The sequence below is a fragment of the Pundamilia nyererei genome, unplaced genomic scaffold, assembly GCF_000239375.1.
Source record: "Pundamilia nyererei isolate P.nyererei 1_Seehausen unplaced genomic scaffold, PunNye1.0 scaffold00112, whole genome shotgun sequence".
In the NCBI taxonomy this organism is placed as follows: Eukaryota; Metazoa; Chordata; class Actinopteri; order Cichliformes; family Cichlidae; genus Pundamilia; species Pundamilia nyererei.
The window spans coordinates 1,446,873-1,459,599 of record NW_005187513.1 but is presented as its reverse complement, the minus strand read 5'-3'; the positions used below and the strand labels follow the sequence as shown (position 1 = coordinate 1,459,599).

Here is a 12,727-nt window from a genome sequence, read left to right as displayed (position 1 = left end):
AGTGTGGACAGCGAAAATGGAGACTTTCAAAAACGATGATGCATTTTTGTCATGTGATGCAGTCATGTGACCAATTAAACAAAGATAGTGGAGGGTATTATACAGCAGTTGTTTTGTTTGCTCTCAATTTTGACAGCCCTAGTTTGTACATGCTTCAGATAGTTTTTCTTCAAATTCTTTAATCCTCACTCACTAGTGTGGACGCGGAACGTTTTCAGACGAAAACGCTGTTTTCAAATCTATCCGGGCTAGGGTGGATGTATCCTTAGAGTTTGGTCCTCTGCTTTGAAGTGCCATTATTTACACTTTCAGTAGTTACACAGCTGTGACACTGAGTATGCAGATTCCGAGGCAGTTGGTTTTAAAATAGGCAGAAAGATACGCTTGGTCGTTTTAATCAGAGTAACTACATTTCTATAAAAAAGAAATGCATGATAAGCATGAAAGGGAAGCAAAAAGGCCTTGTTGTTTTTTCTAATCTGCTGACCCTTAAAACTAATGCTCTTTAATTTATGTTGGTGAATAGTAGTTTCTCAAAACTATTTTACGCCTTAATAGAAATGTAGAAAACTGCTACTAACTCGTCTTTTCGCATGTGTTGTACTAAACCTTGAAATATTCATCAATTCAGTCTAGAGTTGTGCGATGTGAGTTGTTTGTTCTTTTCAGTGAAGTGGAAATTGACCTCCACTTGAGTTCACTGTGGATGAGCTGAGTCAACAGAGCAAACTGATAAAATGAAAACGAAACGCTATGTAACATTTAAATGTTGCTCATCATCATTTTTCATGCGAAGTCTTTCTTAATGGCTTAGTCTTCTTACAAGGAGAACTTTTTAAAATTACAATTTAGAAACATTTGTCTGTATTTGTAAGTATTGCCTTACAGTCAAGGTCATTATTGTAGCGCAGAGAAAGTTTTATCATCATTATGACGATTTCTGGTGGGCTTCACAACTGTCTTAAGAAATCTGAACCATTCCGTATTATTCTGCACCACTAGTATATATCATTTTTACCAGAAGTTGGAGTGCATCAGTAGTTTTCTGTGTTACACTTGCACCACATAATATTTCCAGATTAGTGTTAGTGATGGGCCATTCATTACTAATAAATGAAAAAAGTGCATTTTCTAGTTAGAGGGGTCGTCATCTGTTGTTTCAGAAATAGGAGAAGATGAGAAGAATAGCTTTGAATGGCACTGAAGATGCATTGTTGTCAGTAGGTTGTTTTTTGTGACCCCACGTGTGTCCTGTTTATCTTCACGAGTGGAACTTGTCCTTGTTCTCAGCTTCCTGGAGGCCTGGTTGGGGTCCACAGCATTGCTGTGTAACAAGGCTCTATGAGAACACTTCCTTTTGTCAAACAGAGGTACTGCTCGCCTGAGGTCATCAGGGATTTACCCTCAGTGCATTGTAAACATTTGGCAAGATAAGGTCATTGTTTTTTCTCTTGTGAGGTATAAAAGCTGCCTCTTGTTGAATTTTTTCCTTTATTTTCCTTGAATTAATGTTTTCTCCAGTCTGGTGTATCGATTACTATGCAGAATATGAAATTGTATCCATCTAAAGCAGTGGCATTCCTTTACCAGTTTAATATATGTTGTTTATGCTGGGCAACATGCAAGTAGAGAGAAAAAAAATCTAAACAAATCAACATGCAAGGCTGCCCTATTAAAGAAAAAATCATACCCATGATTGCTTAGTATTATGTTTAACACAGTAACTCTTGTTTCAAGGAGCCTCACAATGGACAAAAGTTTTTCTGAATTGGTTTTACCTTTCTTGTTTATCAAAAGTCAACAAAGCAACAATGTAATTCTTTTATCTCAGTAATCTTGTTTTTTATTTTGTTTATTTTTTGTAATTCAATTGTAATGGCATACAAATTTTGATTAAATAGACAGTCTTGCCAGCATGTAAATGACACATTAAGTAAATAATTTGCAGTCACAGCTAAAATACATATTGTGAATATTTCACCCTGCCCTCTAACTGAAGTGCTACCTTTGTTTAGGTGCCTTCCTCTTTGTTGGCCCTGATATTTGCAGTGACCAGACCTGCTCTTGTGGACAGGAATGGTGGAAAGTGGAACGCGAAATCCCTCTGTATATTAGTTAATTGCAGTGACGAGCCATCACTAATCTAATGAGCTGCTGTTCCTGATCGCGTCACGTCCCCTCTTCTCTCTGCACTCTGAAAGAGTCGGGGTAATTGTGGACCTCAGTTGCTGATGAATGATGAGTTTGTTTCACACAATAAAAGCAGCGGGGGTTGGGACATGCAGAATAAGTGGGTCAGTATGCTGCAAGAGAGGGGATGCAAGGCTGACCCCTGTGAAAGAAGGGTGGGGGGCTGCTTTGTGTCTCAACTTAAAAGCTACATTGTGTTTTTGATGAGATGAAATGTATGGAATTTTATCTAGGCTGAAAAACGTTGGTTTTATTGTTTTATGTAAATTAGCCACCGCTTATTTAACCAGCATTAGCACCATTCTTAATGTTCTGTAACTAAAGATATGTACTCATTGGGAACTAGACATGTGCTAGTATGTGAAAAATGCAGAAAGATGAGGTGTGGTGAGTAGAGATTAGGGTTCGTTTCCAGGAATGTCAGGGTTAGAGTGGGGAATGTGCACCCTGTAGACCTCCTCTTTACTCAGCTCCAGCTTTGTTATAGTGTACCCGCTCCGATCTGCGGGAGAGGTTCAGATATTTTCATTTATTCCTCTTCAGGGTGCTGCAGTTGCTTCTCCGTCACTACAGTGCTCCATATTTTCAGTGTTGGAGGCTTTAAAAGGTCTCAGCCCTTCCTAACTGTAAAGACAGAGCCTTGTGCTTATCGCATCATTTCCAGCTCTTGTTATGTTTCACCTACAGATCCAAACCACAGTGTGTAACACAGCCAGATTGTTATCACGCTCTCATCTCTAACCTCAATCCCAAATGCTGTATTCTTCATTTCCTAACTCCACAGTTTCCACACAACACTCCACAGTGATCTCATGTGGACCTAAATGCAGTTCATTTTCTGGCCTGTACTCTATCTCAGCCTGCCTCTTCAGTAATCTCTGCCAGTGTGTGAACTGAAGTCTCTCTGTCTGATCATCAAACTTGTGTAGCTCAGAGAAGAGTTCCCCCTCAGGCTTGTTTTGAAAGTAAAGACTTCAGCATGAGTCTGTGTGTTTGATGATAGCTCTGTATTTCCCAGCGTAGCTTTGGGAGCTGATTTACCAGGCGACTGGGAAGAAGAGGCATGAGATGCAGGACAGCAAGCAAGGAAGGAAATGATTATCTTGACAGAGATGGCAAGGAATTAGCAGTTTATATCTTGTTGAAATATTAGGCGATTTACTTCTTGGTCTTCAAAGAGCTGTGGTGATAACTTTATAGATTGATGGCTTTAAAAGCTATGAAAACCAGGAACTAAATACCCTGCAGCTCACTCAGGTGTTCAGTTCAGAAAATGTTGCAGCACAGCTAAACATGGGTCAGGTTTGTGTAAAACTAGGCAGTGGCCTGGATTTTTGTATTTATTGTTTTTGCAGGAGCCCAATCTGCCAAAACATCTCACAGAAGTCAAGTAAAACACTCATCTCCTGTTGAGATGTGTAGAGATGTTTGTTGTTCTGCTTTCTGTTTGGTTTGGCCACAAAGAGAGGAATCTGAACCTGTTTCATACTTTTGCATCTTGTATTTGGATTAATGCCAGCAGGCTGCTTCGCCACATGAAATTAAATGTGATAGTAAATTGATGTGTGGGCTGAGGTCTCTGCGTTTGTTGTAAATTCTCTGGATTGACTTGTTGTGTGGGATGTGTATTATGGGTGTTTCTTTTCTCACTCATAGCTCTATTTCATTTCTGTCAACTTTGGCCTGAAAAAACTAGAATATATGCAGTTTTCTGGTCTCTTTCTGTTTCTGCTCAGCATTTGATTGAACTTTATTCTGGACTGTGATACCTGATTTTACTGACACTCTGTGGTCTGTGAGTGAACAAACAGTGGTAACACTGTTTGTTAAAGGCTTTGTAATTTATTTATTTATTAAAAAGTGGTTCAGAATGCTTTACTTCAGCTGTACTTTGTCTTGCTTTGAATTTTCCTTAAATAAGAAACATCAGTGCCTCTTATAGAACTTATTTGTTGCCATTTTGTCTGGTTGTTACGTCCTTGCAAAGGGGCCTTGCACAGAGACTGTTTTAAAAGCTGGTTTCCACTCACATTTCTCTGAGGACAAGACTATATTTGATTACGCTTTTACCCAAGGAGATTTTAGTACTTCTCAGGTTTCACATTTTAATTTGTACTTCAATCCTTTCTTTCATTAGTACATGACAGGTCTCCTGTTGCAGTTAACCTTAGTTTCGGGTGTCTGTCAGGTATCTGTTTTTTAAATTAAAGATAGCTGTTGTATTTGTAATACATACTTTGAGTAGTTGAACCAAATCACAGCTTCTGCACTCCCCGAATAAGTTTTTCAAGTTTAATTTCCTGATATCAGGGTTAAGTTCAGATAATCTGACATCATGCAGAAAAGGCGGTGAGCTCTACATGACCTTGGGCAGTTTTATTTTCTTAAGTCATGTGTGTGTAGTAGTTCCTTTCCAACAAGGACCGCAAAGAACTCCATCTATCTAGCTGTCAAAAACTTAAACTCCACAGTGACAAGAACAGGATTAGTTAGAATAAGCAAGTGACATGCCGATAAATGCAAATAACACATCAAACACTCCCTCTGGTGTTTTGTGCACTGACAATGTATAAAAGACTTCCTGTAGCCTTTAGTGCTTATTTTAGCAGATTTGCATACCTTTAACCTCTGTTTTGACTAAAGTTGGGAAGGTAAGAAATGTTAATATATTCTATTGCAAATTCATCTAAAGGGAAAGCCAAAAATGTTTTGGTCACTGCTCCATCTGACTTAGCTTCCTGTCTTGAATCAGTTGTTGTACCTGCACAGATGGAGATGGAGGAGGTGATAATTTTTGAATGGTGAATTCTTAGCTGAGGCCCAAGCTGTTTTTACATATTATATATGTAATGCATTTCTTTTAAAATGTGTTAATATTATTTTAAAAAGCACTATGTGGCTCAAATGGCTGCTCTAACAGGTGCTTTTCAGTAGGGCTGGTGGTTATGCAAAGAGTAAAACCAAGAAAAGCATGCTAAACATCATGCAGTACAAGTGTATCCGAAGAACACTACTGTCTGTCTTCTTGTAAAATTATTTTTGTGTTCTTTGGAAGGGAAAAAAAAAGTCTTTATCAAAGTCTCACCTTGATGAAAACAGTCTTTCAGTAGTGTTCTTTGTATATACTTGTACTACCTGAATAGGTTTTCTTGGATTTTGTTCTTTGTACATCTATTAATCATTATAATTATAATCTTGAAGTTGCAGAAAAGAAACCCCCGAATGAAAACAAAACCCACAAAGAACAACACCAGGAATCAGGAAGGGGGAGAAAGGATGACATTTTAGCAGCTCCCTGTGTGGAAAATGTCTTTATTTGGAGAAGCTTCCTTTCTATCTGTTTACTGTAAATCTAATATTTAAAAATAACATTTACCTTGAATGTATTAGAGTTGCATTTTGGATTTGTTTACTTGTTGCCCAAGCATTTTAGGTGAAAGTTAATGTACTAAATAATCCATTATATCCAATGAAATAATCTTAAATTCATCTGTGATGTATAGAAGTTACTCTGACATGATCAGCACTTTAGCTGTTTGAGGATTTCACTCTTTACTCTTTTTCTGAAGTTTGTTAATAGGTCGGTAGGAAAAGCTAAGCCAAGATTTCACTGTAGCAAACGACCTTTCTAAGTATTCGCTTCGCTTGAGCATTGGAGTTGCTTCAAAGACTGCACAAAGTTAGTTAATGTGCAACTCTAGGTAAACAGTTAGAGTACACATGAGGTCCCAAGTCAATCTTTGAGTTTAGGGTAGAAGGACAAGTGTAACAGCAGTATAATCTTAATACGTATTCTTCTTTGATATTTCACTAATACACTGAAGTCAGCTTGTGTTGTTGGTCACAAGTTGAAGTGGTGATAAATGAATATAATAAATAGACAAAATAAACAAATAATAGCTGATAAAGTGAGGTTTCTTTAGTACTAATCCTTCAGTGATTGATGGGTAAACTTTAATACTGCTTTAACAAATTATTAACTTTTTGTACTAGTGAAAAGCAAGAGAATTAAGGCAGTAAAACCCTGAAGAAATTTAAAATTCAGTATTTCTCTAAGAGCCAAATAAAAAAAGATTTTTCTATTGGCAGTATGAACACTTAAGTTCACAGGTGTTCCTGATATTGTGAGATAAATGTGTTATAGTGCAGGTCTATTAAAGTCACTTAAAATAAATTAACGATGCAGATGGGAAACTTTTCATTAAAAACTGACTAATCGTGTCACTGCATCCCCTCCCACTTCTTCCCACAGACAGCAGAAGGGTCTCTCTCCTTCTGGCTGGGTGGCTTTGCTCTTGTTTTTAACACGTGACCCAATGTGGGAAGTGGGACATGCAGAAATGGAGCACAGACACCATCATGCCACACGTTATTCCTTTATTACTGTAGTTACAGCTTTGTTTATTGCCCTCAACACAATCACACTTTAATCAGTAATTTAATCGGTAAATCCACATTTATTATAGAGTTTAATCTTTCTAGAAAGTGGTCATAAAGATGGTTACCAGCATTTGTTGTCTATAAAACTGATTTGTCAGCTTTTTAATTAGTTTTCAGCATTTGGAGGGCTGCTGTAACACAATTTGACACAGAACATCTGATCATCTCAAACATTTTAGCCTAAACTTACACAAAAAACTGAGTATTTATTTACCGTATTCAACCAGATGCCAGTTTATGGAAGCACATAAAGCGAAAAATGTAATGGAATTTGATAAAGATACATCCACCCTGCAAAGAATGGGAACTATTATCATTTACATTATGTGGATAGGTGGCTAGGGAGGCAGGTAGATGAATCCTTGTGAGCCAAAAGCTAAGTTGCTCTTAAATGTTAAGTTTCAGATGGTACATGCAACCAAAGATTTAACTAAAACCAGTAGACCAAGTCTCAGTACAATATAAATAACAAAGCCATGGCAGTAGAGTCCAAGGCAGAAGCTGGAAATAGCACTATATGTCATATTTCCTGAGACAGGTGTTGATTCAACTTGGCCACTTTTGAGGCTGCAGTTTGTGCTGGTGAGAAATTGTATTATGTTATAAAAAGCAAATTCCTTTTCTTTTCTTTTTTTTTTTTATAAAATCTGCAGATGTTTTTTGTGGTTCATCCATCTATCCAGGCATCCATTCATGTTCTTGTTGTTTATCCAGTTGGGGATCATAGGGTTGCTGGAGCTTATCCCGACTGTCATACGGTGAAAGGCGGGATACACCCTGGACAGGCTTGCAAAGCCAATGCATAGTCATAGTGGCCAATTTAAACTTGCCAAGTAATCTAACAGACATGTCTGGACTGTGGGAGGCAGCTAGGGTACCTGGCAGGAACCTTTGCAGGTATGTGGAGAACATAGAAACACTCCACCCAAAGGCTCAGGCGGCTGGTTGATTCAAATCCAGAACCTTCTTGCTCTTCTCGTCTGACCAAACTAAATTATCCAGTGAGTGGGTGATGAGGGCGGTTATGTTGTGACAGCGGAAAACAGGTCTGACTGGCCTGAAACTGGGAGGCACCCATCGCGTATTTAATACAGGACGTGCCTCTTTGTACACACGGTGATGACAAGATGTGTTAACCAACAAGCACCTTTTATATCAGTCATGAAAGGGCATTCAGGAGGTGACTAGGCATTTAAAGCTTTTTTTTAAAAAAAATTGTAAATAAATTGTCTGACAATTTACAAAAGGAAACTTTTCCGCGTTGCAGTTAAAATCTACTAACAGTTTGTTTCCTTATCTTTTTCAAAGATTAGATTAGGTTAGATTAGATTTTTACATGACACTCTTTCTGTGATTATGCTGCTTCTGTGGAAGGTGTTTGTAGCTCTTCAGTAAGAAAGTGCCAGCTCTTCAGTAAGAAAGTGCCAGAGAATGAATAACCAGTTTTTGGTTTCATTGTTTGCTTTCTTACATTTTTACCTTTCATCTATGTCTCACCAGCTAGATCACATTTTCAATCAGTTGGTTCTTAAACACAGAAGGCCTTGTGTGCTTTTGTGCATTAGTACACTCACACATACAAACACACCTGAAGTGTCATACTTGGATATCAGCTGAGTGTGTGATGCATAACAAAGACCTGCACAGAAAGACCCGTATGATTGTACTATCGCAGTCCTTTCGCATATTTTCCCACCTTGAGCATTTCTTTTATGTATTTAATGTTTCACCACTTTCACCTCTGTCATATATTAAAATGGTGACAAATCGAGTTTACAGATTTTGTTCTGTAATTTTGTGTTCACGGCCATACATGCGTGCATACCTCGCTGTACTGAGGCTGTAAACTACTAAACCAGTTTCCTTACATTCCACCTCCATACCAAAAAACATTTTTGTTTCCAAACAAACCTTTACAAGCCTGTTGCCTGCTGACGTTATTCAGTAGAAGGGTGTAAGCGCAACTGAAACCTGTTGTTATCTGTTGTGTGGTTCTACTGTAGTCAGTTTTCTTTGTTTCTGTCTCCTCGCGCACTGACATATATATCTGGGTGTCTCCCATTTCTTCTCTTCTGCACAGCACTCCACCCTGTGGATGGATATTAATAACAATTTCTTTACTACTACATTATTGATTTTGCTTTCATCCTCTTGGACAAAACACTGGCATACATGTGTTTTCCCATCTGTACAACAGTATTATCTTTGAGTCTGAACACAGTTTACCAAACACAATACAAAACGACTTGCACACGAGTTGATGTGCGAGATGTGCTCTAGCTCCACTTCCAAGAGTTTGACATCATTGTTTTTCAGCTGTCAGAAAAAACATGCTGGCATTGATTAAAGAAATTTACAATCTTGAAGGCATATGATTCAAGGGAATTGAAAAATTTGGAATACGTTTTCAGCTAGAGCTTGTTCTTGACTAGTGTCATTACTCCACCCTGAAATGTAGGAGTTAAAGGATTTGCATTAGTAGATTTGGGCATAAGGCAAATTCAAAGGACTGGTGCACCTGAAACTTCATCTGTGTTACAACTGCAGACATATACCACACAACAGTCTGTATTAATACCTGGTAGTAGTGTAGTGCTAACCCAGCAGGCTAGCATAACAGGTCTGCAATGCTAGCCTGCTGACCCTCAATCAGCAGAAGCTAATAAAAGCTCAGATTTAGTTACCTCCAATTGTGGTTTATTATAAGGTGTAAGAGAATTACAGGAAGGCCACTGGGGGACTGAGTATTACAAATGGCTTCTGTTATGAGGTATTTGAGTTGGTCTCAAATGTTCCATCATGCCTCATTATTCCACTTTCTGTTGAGTGTCACAGACTGCTGCTTCCTTTGTACTGAAGCCTTGTGTTTTGTTCTGATCTGCAGAGCAGCGCCACAGTGGTGCAAGAGAAGGCAGAAGTGGAGGCAGCCAAGGGTGTAGCAGAGGGCCAAGCAGGACGTCTGACTCAAGAAGTCGAGAGACTCCGCAGACGGGCGCAGGAGCTGGAAAATGAGGTGGCCAAACTAAACCGAATTATTGACGAAGCCAAGCTGCAGGAGAGCAGGCTGGGGGATAAAGTTGGTCGACTGGAGGTAAGGGGTGGAGTTCCAGAGTCGCAACTATTATTCGTTTTGTTCTACGCAGTCACTTGTAGCATCATTATATGTATACTAAATGACAGTCTCATATGCAACAATGTCCATTTAACAGAGAGAGAAAAAGCAACTTGAAGAATCTCTATCTGAAATTAAGGAGCAAGAAGAGGAGATGTCACGTGCAAACAGAGCTTTGACCATCCGACTTGAGGATGTGCAAGTAAGATTAGTAACACTTCACTGTGTTAGATAATACAGTTGCAAATGCACAACTTGACACATTTGTTATTGTGTCATTCTGCAGAGAAACTTCACCAAACTCAGCAATGAACACAACGATTTGGAGGAGAGGTTTCAAGAAGAGAGAAATCAGAAGGAGCAGTTAAAGAGCATGAAGAATGACATAGAGGATGAAAGGAGGCTGCTGGATCGTACAGTGGAAAAACTTCAGAAGGAGGTGAGTCTCTGAGTGTTTGTTTATTCACTAATTCACTTATTCACTCTGATCTGAATGAATTTCACACCGAATGTCTGCTTTTGTTATGCAGAGAATAGAATTTTAGATTATGCGAACAAGATGGAGGCCGTGTGCTTATTCAGTTTGACCTTTGTTACAAAAATTATTTTCCAGACTCATTACTAAAGCAGAGTAACCAAGAAAACTTTGATAAAAAAAACCCTTTTATTTAAAAGAGAGATGTTGACTCATTCTTAACATGCAGTCCTCATCAAATTACTTGATCTTAGCGATGGATATCCCTAGTATAGTCATCTCAGGCACATGATTAATAGCTAAAAACCATAGTTTTGAAGAGTGAATGAAGTGATGGGCTGCATCAGGGCCCAGTATTAGATTAAGGTGGATTATTATGAACTGTGAGTCATCTAAAGCTACCTTGAGGGTTCAATAATAAAAGGTGTATAAAGGGTCCTGTTTAAAGGAAGCTTTCCAGAAGAACATTATTTTTTTGAGATGGTTCATGTTATATAATAACTCTATAAAAGGAGTCCAGTCCAATGTGCAAACAAATGATAAAATACTATCAAACTTGCATCTGAACCACATCATTATCTTTAAAATTCCCTACTTTTTCATAACATCTTGCTTTCTTTTGCCTCTTCCGTCCCTGTCACCACACCTTCAGATGAATGACATCGTGGAGGCATCCCAGTCGTCCACTCGCGAGCTTCAGGAGCAGATTGATATTTATAAGGAGAAGAACCGCCGGGAGCTGGCCGAGCTGCAGAAGCTTCTCAAAGAGCGAGGACAGGAGTTGGAGAAGTACCTGGTGACTACCAAAACCCTACAAAATGAGGTAAACACAATAAGAAGAAATGACACAGTGGCCAGATCAAGGCTGTTATCAGTCAGCCTATCTGAGCAATTCCGTGCAGACCAGCACATTATGAGCTATTGTTCTGAGTCAGCCAGTTTGAGCACTCCTACCAACATCAATCTTTACTTTCAGAGAGTGATGTCAGCACTTAGGTATTTCTGCTCCCCGCTGCCCTTTCAAACCCAAAGCATAATATTAAAGTGAAAGAATTTAGCCAATTCAAGTAATAGAAAAGCTCTGTTTGTGTGTGACCCCTTGGCATTGTTTTTAGTCGTGCAGTTTATCATTGTTAGCTCTTTGGAATGTGAAGAATGTTTTTGATGAAAAAGAATCATTTATGTAAAATGAGCTTGCCTTAAGTTGTTTCATTTATACATAAAATATTTATTTATGGAGGTAGGGCAGTTAAGATTTTCTTTTTGGTGACCTCTGAAACAGTTTGGTCCTGGAGAAATGTCACAATGTGTGATGCAAAAACTGTGTATAGCATCAGTGAGTAATGCAGATAATGGTACATAGATCACTGGGCTAAGATTTTGTGTTTTATCTGCAATTCTGGTAGATAATTTGTATGAGACACATTGTGTGTAAAGTTATGATTATCAGGGCCCGCAAAATCGCTAGCCCGATCGCTAGATAGATTTTGGTCGCCCGACCGGAGATATCACTAGCTCTGGGATGTCACGCTAGCGATTTCGCGAGCCCTGCTTATATAACTGATTAGCAGTGAGTTTAAACCTTTTGAGAGAATAAAAATTTGACACTTTCTTGTATTAGTGAATGTGTGGAAAAAGTGTAAACACAGCAAAAAGAATACTCAGTGGTACCATGTAGAGGTAATGAAATCTAGTTCTGGAAAGTGAATATTGTTTTTGTTGTTTGCTTTAGTAACATTCACAGGGTTCTGTACACATTTCTCCTGACTGCACAGTGAGGTAGAACTTGTTGGAACTAATGTGCCTGTACAGGAAGAAAAGATGATGACTGTAAACAATGCTGATTTCAAAAATGGCTGTTTGCTAATAGGTCTTGAGGTAGGAAATGTATTAAACATGCTTGCTAGTCCTTAAGGATACACTCAGTGTCCCAGAGCTCTAATGCTGTAAACAAAGCAGTGCCTGTTTATAATGAAAACTCCACGGGTACCTTTAAAAAGAGGTATTGGCAGACTCTGCCTTAATTTTTTTCTTGAAACCAGAAGAGGCTGCCTTTAAAAAAGAAAAAAGACAGGCCTTTTTATGTGAACTGTTCTCTGAAACCTGTAGTCATTAGTTGCAGGCTTTTTTCACATGTATTATAGGCCAGCCTTTAGTTTTGATGATTTGCTGATCTGGGCAAACATGGAGCTCTACATTGCATGTCTGTCTGTATGTACAATGTGGTTGTGAACAGAGTTCATTTGTCAAGATAAGGTCAGTGTCCAGGCTTTTCCTTTTTTTTTCTGTCAGCATCCATGCTATGATATCTTTATCCTGCTGGTGCACAGGAAGAGGAGGATGTTAGCGCTGTGAAATCATTGTTGTGAAAGCTGTGCTGGCTGATTCACATCCTCCTCCTCCACTTACCTTTCCCAAGAAATTCAGTGCTCTGGGCCCTGTTTCAGAAAGCCGGTTTAGTGCAAACTCTGAGTAAGTATACCCTGAGTTAACGAAAACTCTGGGTTTTC

At 38.7% G+C, this 12,727-nt stretch overlaps 1 protein-coding gene across 2 annotated transcripts in view; it reads left to right on the top strand.

Moving 5' to 3' along the window:
* Nucleotides 1-12,727, top strand: part of cgnl1 (cingulin-like 1) — a 33,273-nt gene that overhangs the window by 11,220 nt on the left and 9,326 nt on the right. For both annotated transcript variants that reach the window (XM_005741637.1, XM_005741638.1), the window contains exons 9-12: nucleotides 9,515-9,721; nucleotides 9,840-9,944; nucleotides 10,029-10,181; nucleotides 10,870-11,040. In XM_005741637.1, the coding sequence (XP_005741694.1) occupies nucleotides 9,515-9,721; nucleotides 9,840-9,944; nucleotides 10,029-10,181; nucleotides 10,870-11,040 (636 nt within the window). The remainder of the gene's footprint in view (nucleotides 1-9,514; nucleotides 9,722-9,839; nucleotides 9,945-10,028; nucleotides 10,182-10,869; nucleotides 11,041-12,727) is intronic.